General features: G+C 42.3%; 1 protein-coding gene across 5 annotated transcripts in view; it reads left to right on the plus strand.

Moving 5' to 3' along the window:
- Positions 1–24,889, plus strand: part of USP6NL (USP6 N-terminal like) — a 230,798-nt gene that overhangs the window by 137,051 nt on the left and 68,858 nt on the right. For all 5 annotated transcript variants that reach the window (XM_038397301.2, XM_038397294.2, XM_043498623.1 and 2 more), the window contains 2 exons: positions 3,919–3,958; positions 13,136–13,216. In XM_038397301.2, the coding sequence (XP_038253229.1) occupies positions 3,919–3,958; positions 13,136–13,216 (121 nt within the window). The remainder of the gene's footprint in view (positions 1–3,918; positions 3,959–13,135; positions 13,217–24,889) is intronic.

Below are 24,889 nucleotides of genomic sequence, written 5' to 3' on the forward strand. Positions count from 1 at the left end.
GTGTTGGGAGGAGACCAGGGGGAAGTAGCCCAGGGAGTTGTAGCTGTCACACAGCTGTTACAGGAAGCATGGTAGACAGCTGTGATCCATAGGGCCCTGGACTGGAACCCAGAGTAGGGGGTGGGTTCCTCCTATCCCTCCACATTGGATACAAGAGGAGTTGACTTGGACTGTGGGTCCCACCAGAGGGGAAGGTCCCTGGCCTGTCCTCCGACCCACTAGGTGGATCAGCAGAGACTGCTAGGATTGTTCTTCCTTTTCCCCATGCTGGCCAGCAATGAGGTTAGCTGAGTGAACGGCAGGTTTGACCCACTAGCAAAAGTGGCCGAACTGTGGGCTGCCGTGAATCTCTGAGGCAATCAAATCCGCCCATAAGCACAGGGCCCACCAAGGCAGAGGAGGAACTCTGTCACAATACCTTGAGCCAAATTGTGTACTGGCCTGTGCCAGTGGTGAATTTGGTCCTTTAGGATTAAACAAACGCTATTGAATTTAGAAGATCAAACAAACCTGATGACTGAATGGGGTGAAGTCTACTATATTATTTTTATGATTTTTATTAATAAAAATAAATATATACAATTATATTGTTTATATTGTGCTTTAAACTGTAACAGTGGAGCTGTATATGAATTTGCTATAGAGAGGCAGTAGGTTGTATTCAGTTATAGTCTAAGAATTTATACTCTTTCCTTTTGTTTTCGGACAGCAGCATTTTTGACTTATTTCACTGACACTTTTCAGAGTAGCAGCCGTGTTAGTCTGTATTCGCAAAAAGAAAAGGAGTACTTGTGGCACCTTAGAGACTAACAAATTTATTAGAGCATAAGCTTTCGTGAGCTACAGCTCTAATAAATTTGTTAGTCTCTAAGGTGCCACAAGTACTCCTTTTCTTTTCACTGACACTGGAGCTTGTTAATTACTATATGCAGCTTATTGTAATAATGGCCAAACACGTATATCTGTGGTTATAATGTGGTAAAGTGTTATAAAATCTGCAAACAATTTTATATTCGACAACTTATGAGTAATGTGAGGGTCTCTGTATTTTGAAAGATGTATGAAACCCTGCACCAGCCCCTTAGAGGCCATAATAAATTGGAAGATCTAATTTCATTCATCACTTCAAACCTAATAGAAATGTGCATTTGCCAGCAAAATCCTTGTATTGCTCAAAAATAAATATGGTTTCTTTGGTGTGATAAAGTATTTTTCATGTGCACACTCTGCAAAGATGAACTAATCCTCAATGTTTCTATGAGGCAGGGAGGTGGTAGTATTCCAGTTCTATAGATGGGAATAAGTGACTTGGCCATTGCTATAGAGATTGGCTCTGACAGACTTAATTAGAGCTCTGGAGTTCCTGGGTCCCAGTCTTATGCCTAGACCAGTACACCAAGCCCTTCTCTTTATGTATGTTTGGACAAAAAACACATCCAGGTGTAATGACCTTTAATTTCTGCCCATTTAAACTGACTGTACAGTGCAGTTTGGTGGATCCTTTTTACAGTGAATAAAAGACTTAAGTTTTTGCATCCTTATTTTAGATGTGTGTTAAATTTGTCATGGCTAAAAATTTTCTCCCTGCTTCCCTCTTTGAATATCAAGTAGCATGTCTTGAAGGTGTTTATATTAAAGCCTGATACTCTTTCCCTCCCCCCCATATCCATATTACTATAACTGTTTAAAGTTGTTTTCACAAGGTAGAAAATAGATGTAGGAGGATAATAGTTAATTTACAAATTCACATTATTACTGGACAGTGTGCACTGATCTAAAAATAGAAGAATGCAACTTTAAACAGCTTTGAAAGACAAAAAAGCCACAAATTGGTTTGCAAAAAAGATAATAATAAAATTAGGTTCAGTTATGACCACTAACTATTTCCTTATCTCTGATACTAACAAATGGCTGTTTATATTCAAGTTTATTAGTCCCATTACTTACAAAACATATTGAGAAAAGGGAAGTTCACTGATTTTTTTTTATTTAATATCCTAAGAGATGAGGGAGCTCATCAGCTGTGTGCCTTTCTCCAACCCTTTAGTGATAGACTTGTGTTGGTATATGTGTATGGGCAGTGTGATGTAGTGGACTTGAATGTAGGACCAGCAGCTATGAACTCCTGAGTTCCAATCCACTGATTCACTTTGAAGCCTTAGGCAAGTCATTCAACATTTCTACTTCAGTTTCCCATCTGTCAAATGGGAATAATATCTCAGAGAGTGGTCATGAGGATTTTTTAGTGTTTGTAGAGAGCTTCAATGTTCTAATGTGCTATCAAGGTACTAGGTTATATTATTGTTCAAGCCCATCATTAAAGGATTAAGTTTTTTAATTTGTTCATCAGTTTAACTAAACTAGCGGTCCCCAAACTTTTGAGGGTCGCATCCTCCCTCCGCCACCCTGGGGCCTGGAGCGGTGCCGTGGCTCTGGGGAGCGGGAGGGAGGAGAGGAATGTGGACAAGGCTAAGGGGGCCGAGGCTGGAACTGTAGCTGAGGGCAGGAGCAGGGCCGCGGCCGGGCTGCAGTGGAGACCTGCAGCCGGACCCACGGCTGGGTGGATCTCTGCTCCCGGCCTCAGCCCCGGGAACAGAGCAGTGGCCAAGGCTGGGGGCTGGTATGGGGCCAGGAGCAGAGCTGTGCTGAGGCTGGGGACAGGGCCAGGAGTCAAGGACATGACTGGGGTTGGGACCAGAGCGGGTCTGGGGGCAGGGAGGGGCTGGGTGGCACTCCCTCCCTGTCCCCTATGGGGGTTGGCCTATGTCTGCCACGCCCCCCCCCGACATTCCTCCCCACCTCTTCTAAGGGCGTGCCTCACAGTTGGGGGACCTCATCTATTATAATCTATTATAAAGAGAATAGAGAGAGACACACACACACACATACCTGACAAGAGAAAGGAGCCTTCTTGGATCTACTAGCAGACCCAGCTGACTGTCTTCCTTTGTGTGGATAAGCACTGCAGTTCTGTATAAAGTTTACATATCGCAGTTCCTTAGTAAGTCAGTTGCTGTATTTCTGTAGGTGAAGCCAAAATTAGAGTTATTCAGTGTGCTAGACTAAGGTAGGACAGTGTAGAACACATGCAGTACATAGTAAACTAGCGTCCAAAGCAAACCACAAATTAAAAAGTTAAGCTGCCAAACCAGACTAGCTTGGTGGTATAATAGCTGTGTGTCTTATATGAGATGCATAGAAATATAGAGACTTTAGAACACTATCCTGTTTGCTGCTGATGGTGATATACCCTGGCATTGAGAAAAGGCCTCTCTTGTGTGTTTGGAACTAGTTGCTTGTGTAATCCATAAGGTCACGCAGAATGCAACTACTGTATATTCATACAGCACAAATGAAGCCAGATCTCCGGGTGCGGGCAGATGGTGCCAGCAGCTGAACAAGACACTAGAGAGTTGTCACTTGGGGAAAATGAAGGTGGTGACTGAAGACTGGAAAACACTTCTTTTTGAGTGAAGTTGTATTTATTTATTACAAATTTTATTCAAAGTAGTTTAATTTTAGGTGAGATTGAGTATAATTGAAGGCTTACTTTAATATGGTTTAATTGATATATAATAAAAGCTGTTTTATCAAGCACTTCACCAACCGGAAAGCTCCATAAAAGCATTTGACGCTATTTTGAAGCTAGGTTAACCCATGTTGATTCAAATGGCTTACTTTCTATTTATGCCATCTGTATTTTGCTTTTTAAAATTATTGGGACTCTCTTACTGCACAAAATCTTGCAACGCTCTTCTGTGCTGTTGTGATCGCTTGCCGGAAATCTAGCAGTAATTTGAGTTAACAGTTCGTTTTCTGCATTCACCTCGGTAACTACATACTTGTAAGAACCTATGAAAAAATGAATTTGTGCCAATTAAGCAGGACTAACATCTTTTTCTTTTTCTTTGTTTTTAGTTCAGAGGAGCTTCCTTTTCATGATGCAGCAATAGAAAGGGTAAGTCCTATGCTTACATCTCTTAAAACTGTAAGTAAGCATCAACACTTGACAGTAAGAAAAGGAGTACTTGTGGCACCTTAGAGACTAACAAATTTATTAGAGCATAAGCTTTCGTGAGCTACAGCTCACTTCATCGGATGCATTTGGTGGAAAAAGCAGAGGAGAGATTTATATACACACACACACACAGAGAACATGAAACAATGGGTTTATCATACACACTGTAAGGAGAGTGATCACTTAAGATAAGCCATCACCAGCAGCGGGGGGGGCGGAAGGAGGAAAACCTTTCATGGTGACAAGCAAGGTAGGCTAATTCCAGCAGTTAACAAGAATATCAGAGGAACAGTGGGGGGTGGGGTGGGAGGGAGAAATACCATGGGGAAATAGTTTTACTTTGTGTAATGACTCATCCATTCCCAGTCTCTATTTAAGCCTAAGTTAATTGTATCTAGTTTGCAAATTAATTCCAATTCAGCAGTCTCTCGTTGGAGTCTGTTTTTGAAGCTTTTTTGTTGAAGGATAGCCACTCTTAGGTCTGTGATCGAGTGACCAGAGAGATTGAAGTGTTCTCCAACTGGTTTTTGAATGTTATAATTCTTGACATCTGATTTGTGTCCATTTATTCTTTTACGTAGAGACTGTCCAGTTTGGCCAATGTACATGGCAGAGGGGCATTGCTGGCACATGATGGCATATATCACATTGGTAGATGCGCAGGTGAACGAGCCTCTGGTAGTGTGGCTGATGTGATTAGGCCCTATGATGGTATCCCCTGAATAGATATGTGGACAGAGTTGGCAACGGGCTTTGTTGCAAGGATAGGTTCCTGGGTTAGTGGTTCTGTTGTGTGGTGTGTGGTTGCTGGTGAGTATTTGCTTCAGATTGGGGGACTGTCTGTAAGCAAGGACTGGTCTGTCTCCCAAGATCTGTGAGAGTGATGGGTCGTCCTTCAGGATAGGTTGAAGATCCTTGATGATGCGTTGGAGAGGTTTTAGTTGGGGGCTGAAGGTGATGGCTAGTGGCGTTCTGTTGTTTTCTTTGTTGGGCCTGTCCTGTAGTAGGTGACTTCTGGGTACTCTTCTGGCTCTGTCAATCTGTTTCTTCACTTCAGCAGGTGGGTATTGTAGTTGTAGGAATGCATGATAGAGATCTTGTAGGTGTTTGTCTCTGTCTGAGGGTTTGGAGCCAAACTGGACAGTCTCTACGTAAAAGAATGAATGGACACAAATCAGACGTCAAGAATTATAACATTCAAAAACCAGTTGGAGAACACTTCAATCTCTCTGGTCACTCGATCACAGACCTAAGAGTGGCTATACTTCAACAAAAAAGCTTCAAAAACAGACTCCAACGAGAGACTGCTGAATTGGAATTAATTTGCAAACTGGATACAATTAACTTAGGCTTGAATAGAGACTGGGAATGGATGAGTCATTACACAAAGTAAAACTATTTCCCCATGGTATTTCCCCCTACCACCCACCCCCCACTGTTCCTCAGATGTTCTTGTCAACTGCTGGAAATGGCCCACCTTGATTATCACCACAAAAGGTTTTCCTCCTTCCCCCCCCCTGCTGCTGGTGATGGCTTATCTTAAGTGATCACTCTCCTTACAGTGTGTATGATAAACCCATTGTTTCATGTTCTCTGTGTGTGTGTGTATATAAATCTCTCCTCTGCTTTTTCCACCAAATGCATCCGATGAAGTGAGCTGTAGCTCACGAAAGCTTATGCTCTAATAAATTTGTTAGTCTCTAAGGTGCCACAAGTACTCCTTTTCTTTTTGCGAATACAGACTAACACGGCTGCTACTCTGAAACACTTGACAGTGTGTCCTTTATAATATGTATAAGTTTTTTATAATTGGAGGATATTGTGTCATACTATGGACTTTCATATTGACAGAAACACATTTCTCGCATCTGCTAGAGGATGGGAATCTCCTCTTAAAAATCACACATTTGGTTGAACTGCATTTCTGTTCATATACGACTTGATGCCATTGAGTCCCTCTGGAACTGTTAACACCTCTCTTGGGTTAACCACAAAAGGTCACTGCATTTCTTTGTACATTGCTGCCTTCACATTCATCCCAGGCTCTGCTGGCCTGGACGAATTACGGACAAAAGTCCCTAATGTGGCTGCATGTTGAGCTGCTGCTTAATAAAAAGGCAATTCCGTTAATGAAATATTTCAAGTTATGCTTGGCTCTTGCCCTAGTTCAATTCCCTTTGGTTAATTGATACCCTCTACTATTGTCTTTTCAAGTTAACATCTCTGTGCTGCTCAGATCAGCTCCTCCTAGTGAATGGAGGTGGGGGTGAGTGTGTGTTTTAAACAAATGCAACTCTCATAGCCTTTAAAAGCTATCTCTTTGGAAAACTGCAATATGCTGAGCTACCGAGAGAAGCTAACGGGGATCAGTATAGGGCAGTGTGTGTGAGAGAGAAGAGAAAGGAGTGCTGCTTATGAGAGGAGAAGAAAAATCCCAGAGTCCCTGTCTGTTTTTGTATTGTTAGGTGGTTCTTCGTTCATGACAGCATGTTTCTGCAACTTGAAACTGCATTGTTTTCCTGGAATGTTTCATTGCATTTATAGCATAATGAACATATATTGTTAACTTCATTTTAATCAGAAGGACACAGCTGTGTGTGAGGCTATGAATGTTCATGGTCTCAAATATTAGACAACTTGACAATTTATTTTTCATTGTCATATATGATACTTGAAGCTCTGATTCACTTAACTAAGCATGAGATATATAATATCCTTAAGCTATGCTATGAAAATAGTGTCTAATTCTCATATCCCATGTTTTAATAATACTGTCCCAGACAGAGTGTTTGCATAGGAACTATATTTATTGTACACTTTCCAATGTTAAGTTGCAAATGTAGTTACTTTTTATAATTACATTGTATTCTAGTTGTACTTTTGGTGATATCCTGACCCCTGCTGGCCTGAGGCTGAGATTTGCATTACTCCAGTCAGTCACGCTTAGTTCTCTGAAATTTCTCTGTTACCACGGTAGTTGATAGGACAATTAGCATGCAAGTTCATTGTTGGCTAATAATAAAGAAAAGATGGAGAGTTTTTTAATTAACTTATCTGGCAGTGGGGAAGCCCAGGCTTTTTTCTGTATCATTTCTGACCTTGTATGATGTCCAGAAACAAATACTGGTGGTATTTTGACCAGTTTGTAGTTTACATAAAAAGTCTTTTACTTCTTTCCCATTAAATTTGAAACTCTTTCCCTTTGATCACAACCTGCCCTTCATACATGTTCCATTGTACAGCCTAAATTGCTTTTCTTTGTGTAACATGTAAAAATACTTTAGGATGGGGTTAGTGTGACTGCGCAATAACTACTTTTGACAATTCATTGCATAGGTCATTTGAATGCTTAAATGCCAGAAACCACTGAAGTATGTTATAAACCAATTCACCTTCAAATTTATGCAATGTTTTAAAAAGTAAAATTAGGAGAGGCACCATGGTCCAGTGGATAGAGTACTGAACTGAAGACCTGGGTTCTATAACTGGCTCTGTCTCTGATGTCCAAATCGCTTCATCTCTCTGTGTCTGCCCCTAACTCTGTGTCTGTTTCTCCTCACTCTGTCTTGTTTGTTTAGACTGTAAACTCTTCCAATTTTAATAGTTCTTACTATGTGTTTGTACAGCACCTTGCATGATGAAATCCTGATCTTAGTTGGGATCTCTACCAAGGCACTACCCTAGGCTCTCTACTCCTAGGTGCTATTGCAATATTAATAATAAATAAGAGAGTGTCACAAAGATGGATATTTGCAAGTCAAGATTCATCCCTTTCCAATAGCCCATTATTTATTTTACCTGGAATAAGATTCCCTCCCAATTTCAGTTTGACTCTAGTATTCCCAGAGGCAAAAATACTTCAAAGTTTGACTATGTCTACACTAGCACTTTTGTTGGTAAAACTTTTGTCAGTCGGGGGTGTGAAAAAAACACACCCTGACCAACATAAGTTACACTGACAGAAGCACCGGTGCGGACAGCACAATGTTGGTGCAAGAGGCTCTCCTACCGACATAGCTACCCCTGCTTGTTAGAGGTGGGAGAGCAGCTACACAGGAGACCTTACAGAAGTCCATCTACAGTGGTGTCTAGTGTAGACGTAGCCTTTAAAACCTACTGCAGAAGACAGAACAATGGTTTTCTTCAGACTACTACATGGACTTTAGATTTCCTGATAAAGCAGTAGTAACCATCTTCTCTGCAATGTGCTTCTTGAGATGTAGCCATTTTATCCAAGCTACTCTTGTTGGATGTGAAAATGCACATTGCTTAGGTTAAAAAAAACCCAAACCCACAACTGTCCAAAAAACAAACTTAGAAGAGTTTAAGCACCAGCATAGACTGACCCAGGAGACAAGAAGCCTGAATTAACCTAAAGCTGAAATGAGTTCAGCATTAGAGGCTCAAGGAGAAGATGGGATTTTATTTTTCTGACCAACTAACTCAATAACTTGCCCAGAGCAGAGATCTGGCTTGATTTACTGGAGACTTGTATGCAATTCACCCCCCTTCCCTCCCAGCCTGAAATACATCCAGAGAAATAATTTGGAAAACTTCTGCTACAGGGTTATTATAAGGGATCACTGTATTTTCTCAGCCTCACTGTGAAAACAAAAATGTGCAATGATGCTAGACCTAAGATAAGTGGGAGGCAGCAGTTTTTCTACAGTTCCTTTTTAAGCTAAATGTTACAAGATAGAAAGTAAGAATATTTTTAAAAGCTGAAGATGCCAGTGTCTATCTGCAAAACCTCATAAAGGTGCCTCAACAGCATGAAACTCCACGAGAACCTCAGGGCAATGAAATGCAATGTGAAAAGTCGGATAAGTAAGACTGGCAAAGTAGCAATATCTGACTCGACCCTGTTAGTTTAATAGCTGGTGGTATTAAACCACCCAAGAAAATGATATAATATTATTGTTTCATTATACATGTCATCCATGTATTTACTATGACCATATTTTTCATTTTCACTTTATTGTGGAAAACGCTCTATGGACACCTTTAACTTCCTAATACTTTCTTTCAGCTTTTCAGACCTTTAGTTATATCCATCTGCTTTATTTCTGCATAAATTCTGCTGATCAGAACTTAACTATTACCCTAGTCCTAAAGTGTAAATCCACATGGGGTCAATTTATGATATGGGGTCATTTATGAAATTACGGATCAGCATATTTAAAAATGAAATTTTTGTTGTGCATCCACATTCAGATTTTTCTAAAGCTATCTCATGAGTGTTTCCTTCCTTTTTTAATACCAAACTTTATGAACTAAGAATAGCTTGCCATATTATTTATAGGTGAGAGTCAGAGAAAATTATGCAAGTTGTGTTTCTACTCTATTATAATGGCCTGAAATGCTATAAAATCACTATTATGGCTTCTGACTGGCAGGAGCTTATTTCTGGTGTGTTTCTATTTAATACAGCAGTACAATGCTATCATCAGTCTACACATGGCATTTGACTGTTCCACACATCCTCTGTGGCAATTATCAATATGGTGTAACTTTTTTTTTCTAGCTAAACCCTGTGTGACAGTACAGAAGGTGTGTGTGTGTGTGTGTGTGTGTGTGTGTGTGTGTGTGTGTATGTATGTAAATTAAGCTTTTGTGTGCAGTTGTGTACACAGCTGTTAAAAGCATTTCTGAAATAGTTGGCCTTTATCTTATTACACAAAACAGTAGTAGTATACATGGTTTAATAACAGGTTTCAGAGTAGCAGCCATGTTAGTCTGTATTCACAAAAAGAAAAGGAGTACTTGTGGCACCTTAGAGACTAACAAATTTATTTGAGCATAAGCTTTCGTGAGCTAAAGATATCTAATACAAGAAGTGGACTGTCCTTGCCTCTAGACTTAGGCTAGATGGATGAAGATAACAATAAACAAGTTAAAAACAAGTTTTTTCCAGGTCAATTCATGAATTTTATCAAGGAATTTAATTTAAAGATGGAAAATAACTGTAAGGACACTTATCGCTGTGTGTGAAATCAAGCCCTACAGTGGCGCAGCTGTAGTGCTGTGTGTGAAGAAGCTACTGTGCTGATGGGAAAGCTTCTCATATCGTCATAGTTAATCCACCTCCCCAAGAGAAGGTAGCTTTGTCGGTGAGAGAAGCTGTCCCACCCACATGGTGCTGTCTACACAGGGGTTAGGTCAGTATAACTACATTGCTAAGGTGTTTGGATTTTTCACACCCATGACTGATGTGATTATACCGATATAGGTCTGTAGTTTAGACCTGGCCTCAGCCCTATTTCTGCTAGTTCACGCTTGGACCAGCTTTTGTTGGTGAGAGACACAATCTTTCGAGCTACACAAAGCTCTTCTTCCGGTCTGAGAAACTAATTCAGGCTATGTCTACATTAGCACTTCAGTAAGTAAAACTTATGTTGCTCAGGGACTTGAAAAAACACACCCTTGAGCGACATAAGTTAAACCGACAGAAGTGCCAGTGTGTAACTGCCAGCTGACATAGCTACTGCCATTCATTGGGCATGGTTTAATTATGCTGATAGGAGAGCTCTCTCCTGTCACCCTAGACAGCGGTACAGCTGCGGCACTGTATGGTCTCTAGAGTAGACATAGCCTCAGTATATCACTGCTATAAACAAGGTGGAATAGATTGTTTAGCATAAGTGGTTAACATGCATTTTGAGGGACCATTCAAGCTTAAGTGGCTCATTAACAACCCTCCAGTCATAGGGAAGAAAGGAAGGGAGGGAGGAAAAAGCAGCTGGGGTGGGGTTTGGTAGTGGGTTACAGATTGTTGTAATAATCCATAAATCCAGTGTCTCTATTCAGACCATGATTTTTAGTGTCTAGCAAAGCCTGGGAGCTTAAATTCATAACTTCACCTTGAATGGTCCCTTGAAATGTGTTTCAGAGTAGCAGCCGTGTTAGTCTGTATTCGCAAAAAGAAAAGGAGTACTTGTGGCACCTTAGAGACTAACAAATTTATTAGAGCATAAGCTTTCGTGAGCTACAGCTCACTTCATCGGATGCATCTCTCTCCTGTTGGCAAAGAGCGGCTGCACAGGAGACACTACAGCAGCACAGATGTGCCGCTGCAAGGTATGTAGTGTAGATATGGGGGGGGGAGTTAGATTAGATTTTTTTTAAAAATTCCTTCTCCTGCTCATTTAAATAGAATATGTGGCTATGGGTACCCGCATGGCCCCACAGTATGCCAACATTTTTATGGCTGACTTAGAACAACGCTTCCTCAGCTCTCGTCCCCTAATGCCCCTACTCTACTTGCGCTACATTGATGACATCTTCTTCATCTGGACCCATGGAAAAGAAGCCCTTGAGGAATTCCACCATGACTTCAACAATTTCCATCCCACCATCAACCTCAGTCTGGACCAGTCCATATAAGAGATACACTTCCTGGACACTACAGTGCTAATAAATGATGGTCACATAAACACCACTCTGTATCGGAAATCTACTGACTGCTATTCCTACCTACATGCCTCTAGCTTTCATCCAGATCACACCACACGATCCATTGTCTACAGCCAAGCTCTACGATATAACCGCATTTGCTCCAACCTCTCAGACAGAGACAAACACCTACAAGATCTCTCTCATGCATTCTTACAACCACAATACCCACCTGCTGAAGTGAAGAAACAGGTTGACAGAGCCAGAAGAGTACCCAGAAGTCACCTACTACAGGACAGGCTGCCAACACCTTCAGCCCCCAACTAAAACCTCTCCAACGCATCATCAAGGATCTACAACCTATCCTGAAGGATGACCCATCACTCTCACAGATCTTGGGAGACAGGCCAGTCCTTGCTTACAGACAGCCCCCCAACCTGAAGCAAATACTCACCAGCCACCACACAACGGAACCACTAACCCAGGAACCTATCCTTGAAACAAAGCCCGTTGCCAACTGTGTCCACATATCTATTCAGGGGACAACATCATAGGGCCTAATCACATCAGCTACGCTATCAGAGGCTCGTTCAGCTGCGTATCTACCAATGTGATATATGCCATCATGTGCCAGCAATGCCCCTCTGCCATGTACATTGGTCAAACTGGACAGTCTCTACGTAAAAGAATAAATGGACACAAATCAGATGTGAAGAATTATAACATTCAAAAACCAGTTGGAGAACACTTCAATCTCTCCAGTCACTCGATTACAGACCTAAGAGTGGCAATTCTTCAACAAAAAAACTTCAAAAAGAGACTCCAACGAGAGACTGCTGAATTGGAATTAATTTGCAAACTGGATACAATTAACTTAGGCTTGAATAGAGACTGGGAGTGGATGAGTCATTACAGAAAGTAAAACTATTTCCCCATGTTTATTCCCCCCCCCCCCATTCATCACATGTTCTTGTCAACTGCTGGAAATGGCCCATCTTGATTATCACTACAAAGGTCCTCCCCCCCCTCCCCCCCCCCGCTCTCCTGCTGGTAATAGCTCACCTTACCTGATCTCTCTCGTTACTGCATGCATGGTAACACCCATTGTTTCATGTTCTCTGTGTATATAAATCTCCCCATTGTATTTTCCACTGCATGCATGCGCTGAAGTGAGCTGTAGCTCATGAAAGCTTATGCTCAAATAAACTTGTTAGTCTCTAAGGTGCCACAAGTACTCCTTTTCTTTTTGCAAATAGACTAACACGGCTGCTACTCTGAAACGTTTGTTTTCTGTGTTGTAACTGAAATGAATATATTTGAAAATGTAGAAAAATATCCAAAAAATATTTATAATAAATCCCAATTCGCATTCTATTGTGTAATAGTACCATTAAAATAGCAATTAATTGTGCTTAATTTTTTTAAACGAGTTAATTTATTTTGAGTTAATCACTTGAGTTAATGGTGATTAATTATCAGCCCTTATATAAATAAATAAATAAAAGCACATCCAGCTGACAGCTTGTATGCAAAGAAATGGCTTTTTCCAAGGGAGACTAATTTAGCAAAGGTAATGCCACTAGTGCCACTATAATTCTTGACGTTAAATGCTCCTCCAGTGAAAAATATCTTGGCTAAATTTGTTTCTAATACTTTTAGAGGACTCTAAAGTAGATATTTTGGAAAAAACTAGGTTTGAAATTATTAATTGTCATTTTATTTCAGCAAAAGCACCTTGAAATTGAAAGAACTACAAAATGGCTAAAAATGCTGAAAAGCTGGGAAAAATACAAGAACAGCGAAAAGGTAACTTATTCATATTTTTGGTCAGTTTCCTCTATTGAATGTAGCAGTATTAAATTAAGTACAGTGATAATTCATACCTCATTTCTGAAAAATACATTTAAAAATAAAAATGAAAAGCTGTTTTTATGATTGCATGGTGCAACAATGTAATAAATTAACAAATAAACTGGTGTTAAAATACAGGAGTTTTTAAGGACAGCATTTTGGGGGCCACATGGCGTATTCAGAACTACCATTGCCTGTAAATTCTTGTATTGCATTATAATTGTGGAGTGGGATTGGGACATGCAGGGCCAGGGAGTACACACTGTTAGCGTGCATGCTGCATAATATCTGTGGTAGAAGGGGAACTGTACATCACAAGACGAGCAGGTAAGTAGAGAATAAACTACTGGTCTTCAGGAGGAACAGTCAGCACACAATTATATTTGAAAATAGTTTAAAAACAGAAACAAAAGCTTTTATAAAGTTAAGCAGAGAGAGGCCCAATCCAAAAGTCCAGATCAGAACATTTGAACTCTGGAAAAATTTGGTTCTGAATCTTAAATTTATTATTTGACTTTGTGCCCGTTTGTATGCTGAACATTATTGTTGTGTTTAATGCTGAAATTTTTAATCAAACTGATATGCAGGTGATGTATACTCATAATGGAATCTGCTGGCTCTTCATTTTGAATCCTTTTAAAATTCTTTGTGTGATATTAAGCAGGTAGCTATGTAGATAAACAGCCTCCTTTTGCAGCCACAGGTTTGGTGGATGGGCAAAGAGAGCCTCTGCTACTTGTATACTGAAAGTTGTCTTACGTTCCTGCCCAGGGAGTCTGACCAGTCATAAATTGTGATATCTAACTACATGTTGAACAAACCAGACACCATGAGGATGCTTTAAAGTAGCTTTAAAGGATGCTTTTAAGATTCTCTTGGAAGTGGGTGCCTAAAGTAAGCTTTAACATACAGAACAAATAATTAAAACCTAAACCTTAAGTACAACTTATTTAGTTACATTTTCCTTGTGTTGATTTCATGTGACTAAGCAAAAAATGCAAAGTGCCCTTGATACAGGTGGATCCTCCCTGTGGTGGAAATGATATCTCTCTTAAGAGGGTGACGCTTACATGTTGGTGCACTGGTTTTACTGAATTTGATAGGGGGCCATCCTTGAAATACTGCCAGTAGCTATTTAAAAGTGCACGTTAATGCCACACAACAGGTCAGGACAAAATGTAAAGAAAAACATTGTTCAACTGAAATTACAGGGAAATTTTAAGTAGGTATAATTAGCCATTTGGTATTTTAATTCAGGATTCAGCCAGAGGTTAACATCACTAACTGTCTTGAAAATGGCTGTAGGATTTTTAATGACCACAAGTTTTGACAACAAATGAAAATAGACTACATCTACATGTGTAATAGCTGTACTTGTGTGTGTAATGGCTTCCTCATGTGGACAGACAGTTGTGTAATGTTAGGGTACTAGACTGAGAGTCAGGAAACCTTGACTTTTTTCTAGCTCTGTCTTAGGCAGCTCACTTAGGGTGAGGTGTTGTCCATGTCTTGCACAGCCAAATAGGGGAGTTAGGGCCTGTAGCCTCCATGAGGCCGTGTAAGATCTACTTGGATCTTCGTTCTCTGTCTCCTGCAGCGCACAGCCCTTGCATTCTCACTGTCTCCCTCCTCCTTTACTGTGAGTGAATTGGTGAGGAGGGGCTAGAAAAAGGCCAGAAGTGGGTGAGAAGCCCGGCTGTGTCCCTCTAGGCAATAGCAAGCTGAATAGGGCTGGTGTTGCAAGGGAGAAGCAACCTACATGTTTCCCTGGCTACAGCAAGTTACAACCTGCTGGAGAAAGGGGGAATGAAGGAAGGAAGGAATAGTTACTCTCTGAATCAGAGTTTCTTCCCAAAGCTGGAGTGGTGAATATACACTACCCTTTCTAGGGTTACCATACTTCAAGGTTTTCCCAGACGTAGCCTTCTTTTTGAACTTCCTTTCTCTGTCCAGGCAGACTTTTCAAATAATAAGTCAATGTCCCAGCTTTTTGCAGAGCGGACAAACTGTAGCTCAGAAAGAGCCCCGATTGGTCCCTCCCCTGCATCTATACCTGATCGGTTCATTCTCCTGCAAGCCACAGCTGCTGGATCCCACCCAGCCAGGCCCCAACTCTGGGGAGGGAGTCCCGCAGGGAGGCACTGACTGGTGGCTGTTGCTGCATCCTGGGCTTACACCAGTAGCCCTGCCACTGTGATGGAGCAACACTGTTCCCACCTCCAGTGAGTACCCCTGCTGCAGATATCCCCAACTGTACCCCTCTCCAGCTCCTCCCCCCTTCTGGCAGTGTCCTCTTCTTGGGAAACTAAAACGTGGTAACCCTAATGTGGACTGAGAGTGAACTCTCAAAATATATCTACACAGCAGTTGGGAGGGTACTTCAGCATGGGTGGACAGACACTTGCTAGCTCTGCTTGAGCTATTGTGCTAAAAATTGCAGTGTGGCCACAGTAGCAAGGATGGCAGGTCAGGCTAGCTACCTGAGTGTGTACCCAGGGGGTTAGGCGCAGGATTGTACTCAGGGTGGCTAGCCTGAGCTGCTGCTTGTGCTGGTGTGGCCACACTACTATTTTTAGAATACTAACTCAAGCAGAGCTAACAAGTGTCTGACTACCTGCTCTGAGAAGCACCCTCCCAGTTGCTGCATAGACATATCTAGCTCTTCATTTTTCTAGTACCACTTCCCATCTGTAAGATGAGCATAATGACGTTTACACAATTAAGTGCCAAGTAATGTGTGCTTGCTGTTCCATCACCCTCTTTGGAAGGAGATGGAAGAGGTACTGGTTACCTACGATAGACTTCTGCCCTCCATTCCTACAAACGTCTTTTAAAAATACCCATAAATATTTCTGTAAAGGGCAACACACAAATGGCCCATTATGGCAGGTTTTACAAAACTGTTTATTTTGATACATAGTTTAAAAGTACTAGACTGTAACTATAGCAACAGTAGCTTTAAGTGATATAGGGGCCAGTTGTGTGAGAGAGATGGTGTCTTCTGTAAGAAACACCTTTGCCGGTTCAGACTGGGAATCTTAGGCCATGGCTACACTTGCGAGTTGTAGCACATTAAAGCAGCTTCGGGCACCCTAACTCACAACATGTCCACACTGGCAAGGCACATAGAGCGCCCGGACTCCGCGGCTGGAGCGCTTCTGGTACTCCACCTCTACAAGAAGCATAACGCTTGATGCGCCCCAGCTGGAGCGCCGTGGCGTCAGTGTGGACGCCCTGGTCTATTAATGCGCTCTGATCGGCCTCCGGAAGCGTCCCACAATGCCTGTTCTAGCCACTCTGGTCATCACTTTGAACTCTACTGACCTCAGGTGACCAACCGTCGGACCCACGCTTTAAATTATCTGAGAATTTTGAAAATCCCCTTCCTGTTTGCTCAGGAAGGCATAGGGTGCTCTCAGCGAATCTTTCCAGGTGACCATGCCTCCATGTGTCAGGTGATCCCCAGTATGGAGCAATGGTGAGGTGCTGAACCTCATCAGTGTTTCGGGGGAGGAAGCTGTCCCGTCCCAGCTGCGCTCCAACTGTAGGAATTACGATACCTTTGGGCAGATATCAAGGGACATGATGGAAAAGGGCCATAACTGGGACATACTGCAGAGCAGGGTTAAAGTGAAGGAGCTGTGGAATGCCTACCACAAAGCCTGCGAGGCAAACCGCCGCTCCGGTGCTACCCCTGCAACCTGCCATTTCTACAAAGAGCTGGACGCAGTACTTGGGGGCGACCACACCTCCACTCCAAGTACCACCATGGACGCTTCAGAGCCCAGTTCAACAAGGCAGGAGGAGGAGGAGGAGGAAGGCGGGAGTGAGGGTGTTGAGGAGGAGGGAGACAGTCCGGCATCCCTAGATGCATGCAGCCAGGAGCTGCTCTCAAGCCAGGAGGAAGGTAGCCAGTCGCAGTGGACGGTGCTTGGGGAAAACCAAACACCAGGAGAGATACCCAGTAAGCGGCTTTTATTTTGGGAAGGAAGTTGTTCGGTGCGGGCTCTTGGGACTAGGAGGATTAGGGCTGCATGCATGCCTAGATGTGGAATAGGGCGTTGATGTGCTCCCTCACATCATGGTAATCTGCCTGTGATCTCTTCAAAGGTCTCATGTAGAAGCTGGGCAATGCGCTTGTGCAGGTTCCTTGGCAGAACTACTGTGCTCCTTGTCCCAGTCAGGCTAATGTGTCTGTGCCACTGTTCCCTGAGGGACGAGGGGACCATTTCTGCACATAGGCAAACTGCATATGGGCCAGGGCAGAAGTTGCATTGTAGTAGAAGACCCTCCCTTGCTTCCCAGGTCACCCTCAGCAGTGAGATATCTTCCAGAATGAACTCTTGTGGAAAATGTGGGGACAGTGTTCAGTATAGGAGCCCCCTGCAGCTGTTAGCTCTCCCCAAGGCACAGAACCCCAGATGACAGTACATCCATAAAACAATCAGTCCCCCTTGCCCCTGTGCTTACTTACCATTTTGGGGCTCCTATGGGTTATGTGCACTCGCTTTGGGATGGGCAAATTCTGCTATTGTGTAGACTGTGCTTGTCTTTAGGTACGGGGGAATCATTGCTCTGTCTGGTGTGAACAATACTGCCTCTGTTAAGTGTTGCATTTTGGCTTTACAGATTTTTGCAACTTTGAGATCTCAGCCGTCCTTGTTATCATCGGCTGAAAGACTGCAAAGAATTAGGAAGCAGCCGTGTAGAGGCAAAGAGGACCTGCTGCATGAAGTAATGCAGCTTTTTAATGAAAATCAAAAAGCGCAGGAGTGGCAGGAGAGTGTAAGGAGGGTCCGCCAGCAGAATGCAGATCGCGAGCACCAAAGCATGGAGCGGCTGCTTGGCGTTATGGAGTGCCAAGCAGACTCAATGCAGGCGGAGCACTACCGCGTCCACCCACCTGCAGCCCTTGTCCCAAAACGCTTTTCCTTGTGCCCCCATGTCACCTCCAACCCACTTTCCCCCGTATCTGGGTTCTTATCGCCACCAGCTGCCTCCAACACCTGTAGCTTCACCACCCAGTCCTGCAAACTACGACCCTTACCCACTGCACTAAACCCCCATCATCATGCATTTTAGCCAGCCTTTGAAGTGCAGCACTCGTTGCACAGCTCTCTAGACAGGAAGGCTGGGTATGATAACAGGACATATGCAAATCTGTGATTGAACCGTTCCTCACCCCATTCCCTTGCCCTTTGTTTCCCAAGCAGTTGTGTTTCTTTTCAATAAATGAATTTTCTTTTCAATAGATGGATTTTTTGGCTTTGAAAACATTCTTTATTATTGCATTAAGTAAAAGATTCCTGAGCACAGGAGAGCAACAGGCACTGCAAGTCCAAGTAGCAAACACAGATTCCTACTAACATTGGAACCACTGCTCTTCACTCCCGTGCAGAGCACCAAACATTACTGGTGGCTTTCGGCCTCAAATTGCTCCCTCAAGGCATCCCTAATCCTTGCAGCCCCGCGCTGGGCCCCTCTAATAGCTCTGCTCTCTGGCTGTTCAAATTCAGCCCCCAAGTGTTGAACCTCTGAGTTCCATGCCTGAGTGAATCTTTCACCCTTCCCTTCATAAATGTTATGGAGGGCACTATGCAGATATAACCATGGGGATGTTGTCATTGACCAGGTCCAGCTTCCCATACAGACAGTGCCAGCGGCCCTTTAAACAGCCAAAAGCACACTCCACAGTCATTCTGCACCGACTCAGTCTGTTGTTGAACTGCTCCTTGCTGCTGTCAAGGCTCCCTGTGTAGGTTTCATGAGCCACAGCATTAAAGGGTAAGTGGGGTCTCCCAAGGATCACAATGGGCATTTTGACTTCCCCTACAGTGATCTTCTGGTCTGGGAAGAAAGTCCTGGCTTGCAGCTTCCTGAACAGGCCAGTGTTCCAAAAGATGCATGCGTCATGTACCTTTCCGGGCCAGCCTGGGTTAATGTCAGTGAAATTCCTATGGTGATCCACAAGCACCTGGAGAAGCATAGAGAAATACCCCTTCCAATTAACGTACTTGGAGGGAAGGTGGGCTGGTGCCAGAATTGGAATGTGTCCCATCTATCGCCCCTCCGCAGTTAGGGAAAGCCATTTGTGCAAAGCCAGCTAGAATGTCATGCATGTTACCCAGAGTCACGGTTCTTCTGAGCAGGATGCAATTAATGGCCCTGCAAACAACACAATTCCCACAGTTGACTTCCCCACTCCAAACTGGTTAGCGACCAATCGGTAGCTGTCTGAAGTTGCCAGATTGCAGTAGTCACCTGCTTCTCCACCATCAGGGCAGCTCTTAATCTCATGTCCTTGCACCACAGGATGAGGGCAAGCTCCTCACACAGTCCCGTGAAAGTGGCTTTTCTCATCCGAAAATTCTGCAGTCACTGTTCGTCATCCCAGACTTGCATGATGATTCATAGATATTAAGGTCAGAAGGGACCATTATGATCATCTAGTCTGGCCTCCTGCACAATGCAGGCCACCGAATCTCACCTACCCACTCCTGCAATAAACCTCTTACCTATGTCTGAGCTATTGAAGTCCTCAAATCATGGTTTAAAGACTTCAAGGTGCAGAGAATCCTCCAGCAAGTGACCCGTGCCCCATGCTGCAGAGGAAGGAGAAAAACCCCCAGGACCTCTTCCAATCTGCCCTTGAGGAAAATTCTTTCCTGATCCGAAATATGGCAATCAGCTGAACCCTGAGCATGTGGGCAAGATTCACCAGCCAGATACCCAGGAAAGAATTCTCTGTAGTAACTCAGATCCCACCCCATCTAACATCCCATCATAGGCCATTGGGCCTATTTACCACGAATTGTTAACATGATTTTGGCAATTAATTGATCTTTATCCCATCATACCTTCTCCTCCATAAACTTACCGAGTTTAATCTTGAAGCCGGATAGGTCTTTTGACCCCACTGCTTCCCTTGGAAGGCTGTTCCACAACTTCACTCCTCTGATGGTTAGAAACCTTTGTCTAATTTCAAGTCTAAACTTCCCAATGGCCAGTTTATATCCATTTGTTGTTGTGTCCACATTGGTACTGAACTTAAATAATTTCTCTCCCTCTCTGGTATTTATCCCTCTGATATATTTTTTGAGAGCAATCATATCTCCCGTCAGCCTTCTTTTGGTTGGGCTAAACAAGCCAAGCTCCTCGAGTCTCCTTTCATAAGACAAGTTTTCCATTCCTCGGATCATCCTAGTAGCCTTTCTCTGTACTTGTTCCAGTTTGAATTCATCCTTCTTAAACATGGGAGACCAGAACTGCACACAGTATTCCAGATGAAGTCTCACCAGTGCCTTGTATAACGGTACTAAAACCTCCTCATCTCTGCTGGAAATACCTCGCCTGATGCATCCCAAGACCGCATTAGCTTTTTTTACGGCCATATCACATTGGCAGCTCGTAGTCATCCTGTGGTCAACCAATACCCAAGGTCCTTCTCCTCCTCCGTTACTTCTAATTGATGTGTCCCCAACTTATAACTAAAATTCTTGTTTTTAATCCCTAAATGCGTAACCTTACACTTCTCACTATTAAATTTCATCCTATTACTATTACTCCAGTTTACAAGGTCATCCAGATCCTCCTTTATGGTATCCCGGTCCTTCTCCAAATTGGCAATACCTCCCAGCTTTGTATCATCCGCAAACTTTATTAGCGAACACACACTTTTTGTGCTGAGGTCAGTAATAAAAAGATTGGTCCCAAAATCGATCCCTGAGGAACTCCACTGGTAACCTCCCTCCAACCTGACAGTTCGCCTTTCAGTATGACCCGCTGTAGTCTCCCCTTTAACCAATTCCTTATCCACCTTTCAATTTTCATATTGATCCCCATCTTTTCCAATTTAACTAATAATTCCCCATGTGGCACGGTATCAAACGCCTTACTGAAATCTAGGTAAATTAGATCCACTGCGTTTCCTTTGTCTTAAAAATCTGTTACTTTCTCAAAGAAGGAGATCAGGTTGGTTTGGCACGATCTACCTTTTGTAAAACCATGTTGTATTTTGTCCCATTTACCATAGACCTCAATGTCCTTAACTACTTTCTCCTTCAAATTTTTTTCCAAGACCTTGCATACTATAGATGTCAAACTAACAGGCCTCTAGTTACCCAGATCACTTTTTTTTCCTTTCTTAAAAATATGTTATGTTAGCAATTCTTCAGTCATATGGTACAACCCCTGAGTTTACAGATTCACTAAAAATTCTTGTTTCCCACCATTCCACAGTGGTGAGCATGTCCGTTAATGCCACAAGCAATCTCGTGTCATATGCGTTACATGAATCAACATCATCAGACTCCTCACTGTCAGTTTGTAGCTTAAGGAGTAACTTGACTGCGAAACGTGAAGTGCGGGCGAGACTCATCAGCATATTCCTCAGCACTTCAGGATCCATTCCCGCGGACCGAAAGGGAAGACCGAGTGCACAGTACAAAAGAATGTTGAAAGATGGCGCCAAATGTGGACAGAAGCACAGGAATTGCTGGGATGCAAAGCGATGCATCACGCGGTGTTGGGACAAGACCCAGAATGCCCCACACTCCCTCACCTTCCCGCAAGCCACAGTGCCTGGATGGGAAGAGGTGCTCTGTGGGATAGCTGCCCATAAAGCACCGCTCCCGATGCAGCTGCAAGTGCCACAAATGTGGCCACGCCAGTGCGCTTGCAGCTGGCAGTGTGAACACACTGCAGCGCTTTCCCTACTGTGCTCTCCGAGGGCTGGTTTAACTCTCAGCGCTCTACATTTGCAAGTGTAGCCATGCCCTTAGTATTTTGATGATACTCTTAGAAAATGTTGTTCAGTTTATACCTCTGAATTCTTGTCTTGTTTTCCTTTCTTCCCTTTAACATCTCCCAATAGTTTCCTCCTTCATCTTCAAGAAACAGTTCATATATTTTAGGCTTCATATTAAAGTCAATTTATAAAAAAGAATAAAGAGGAAGAGGGTACAAAACCTAATATGATTGACCTCTTGCAATATTTCTATTTTTTATTTATTTTTATTTTTTTTGGTGGTAAAGGATTTAAACCATTCTTCTGTAGCATTGTAGACCTGAGCATATCAGCATTATACTAAGAGGGATAACTGAAAATGAAACAGAGAAAGAAAACACACTGTCCAGTCTAGTTTCATTATCAGAGTGTAAACAAGCCTTAGTAGTTTAAATATTAAAGAGTAAATTAGATTAAAGTGACAATCAACTTAAATCACCTTTTCTGTCCTTTCAGTCTGCAGTATTTATCTGCTGTTACCTAAGATTAAATAAGAGTATTTCTCACTATTTTCCAGTTTTACTTTGGGCTTGTCTTCATTGCAAACTGTTCCACCTCATGGGTCAGCTAGCTCCAGCTTTAAGCACCACTTAACTTGAGCTAGAGATTTTTGTGTGTGGATTGAAGTGGCGTTAGAGGTTACACTTGAGTTATAAAACTCGAGTTTACTGGATTGTGAAGACGCACCCTTTGGGTGTTTGACAGACCTTCATGCACAGTCAGCTTCACTGTTCTGCTATATGGCGGGTTTCGGAGTAGCAGCCGTGTTAGTCTGTATCTGAAAAAAGAAAAGACTTGTGGCACCTTAGAGACTAACAAATTTATTTGAGCATTAAGCTTTCATGAGCTACAGCTGTAACGTACACTGTACACTGTAGCTCATGAAAACTTATGCTCAAATAAATTTGTTAGTCTCTAAGGTGCCACAAGTCTTCCTTTTCTTTTTGTTCCGCTATAGACGTTCTTCTCTGTCATTTGTGGGTCTTGCATACATCATTTTTAAAAATAGGAAAATGTGATTGTAAAACCACAGTTGGACTCTCTTGCAGCTGAAACCATTTTTAACTTGTGCTTGTTTGTTTTAAAACTGATAATGTTTCAGGCTGATAGTGTCCCTTTAAAAATCCACAGGGCCACTTTATTTCCTGAGTTTCATTTGAGAGAGATGTATGTGTGCGCGGTTCAGGTGCCTGCTCAGATGAGTGGAGTGTGTGTGTGTGTGTGTGTGTGTGTGTGTGTGTGTGTGTGTGTGTTTGGTTTTATGTGAATTATTTGTAACTTAATTTTATATGTATCTAAAATAATACAGAGCACATTAATAAATTACACTGAAAGAAAAAAGTTAACCCAAAGTGTTACTAGTAACAAAAATGAGTGAGGAATTTTTTCAAATATGAAACTCAATTTTTGAGTTTTAAATAAAGTTAGTTGTTACTTTGGAGACTAAGTGCAAGAGATTGGCTGATTACGTTTTTGTCTGTGTCCCCATCTTTTTTTATCGTCAGTGTAAATGTAGCTGGATCAGGATTAGTACTGATTGTGGATAATACAGCTTGAGCAGCATTTTGTGGGCAGAAATTTGCTTTTTAAATAACACTTCCTAATTCCCAATAAGACAATAGAGACTGTACTTGTACTGAGTAAATTTGTACCTCAGGTGTGATGGGTGATGCTGTCTGAAGTATCATATTGCAATTATAAAGTGGGTATGATTGAAACAATGGCCACTCGTGCATGCCATTAAGATGGACATTTATTGTTCCCAGTAGAATGGGGAGTACCTCGTTAAAGGCAGCTAATTGAACAAAGCACTATAAATAAAGGCAGGGATAATAGAGCTTTATTCAGCAAGGGGCTTTATTTGCCAAAGGCTAGGAACTCATTGTCCACCCTGATCATATGAACTACTGAGCACACAGAGACTCTTAAAGCAAGGATTGAGTACTTCTCCCACCCTCTCCCCATACACACAACATGAATGATCCAAAGCACAAACTGAGTAGACTTCCAACCTCCCAAAATATGCCATAGATGGTAAGATTAAAGTATTGTTTGTTTATTATTTATTAGAGAGCTGTTGCTGCTTCTCAGTAAAAGCTCTAATAAAGAGGATGTGTGTGTGGCTAGTGCTGCAATTATTGTGAGTGGGGGATAGGCATTGAATGTGGTAGCTCCTCAAAGCTGCAATCCTTAAGGCAGCAAGGAACAGTGCCACAGTTGCTGGAGTAACTCCTGTCTTTCTCTTTGTCTTCTCTTTGTGTGTTTAAAAGCCAGAGAAGCAGCTTGTACCTAAAGAAAACTTACAGACGTTATCTTAGAGCGTCCCATTCCACCTGACATCCCTGCAGTTTGGGGAGGACTGCTCCTGAAATCAGTATATTTATAAAGCACCATAAAGAGAATAGCACCATATTATTGCAGAGTTGTGGACTATAATTGTAGTTGTGAATGTGTTTTGGAAAATGCGGTAATGAGATATTCCAGGAATGCAGAAAAAAGAGAAAAGGAGTACTTGTGCTCAAATAAATTTGTTAGTCTCTAAGGTGCCACAAGTACTCCTTTTCTTTTTGCTAATACAGACTAACACGGCTGCTACTCTGAAACCTGTCATTATGCAAAGAGAAAAAAGAGAGGAGGTGCAGGCCCTAAGGATAGAATAACCATGAGAACAACTAGTATAAGTAGTTGGGCAGGACTTCTGTAATGACCTTTCATAATACATAACTGAGAAGGTTTTGCCTTCAAGAAACTTCGTATCTGTGTATGAGAGTGAATTTATTTGATTATATTCCTCTAAAACTTTTTTATTCATAATTGCAAAATACAGTTTTCTTTAATCCTCT

The sequence above is a fragment of the Dermochelys coriacea genome, chromosome 1 (genome assembly GCF_009764565.3).
Source record: "Dermochelys coriacea isolate rDerCor1 chromosome 1, rDerCor1.pri.v4, whole genome shotgun sequence".
Lineage (NCBI taxonomy): Eukaryota > Metazoa > Chordata > Testudines > Dermochelyidae > Dermochelys > Dermochelys coriacea.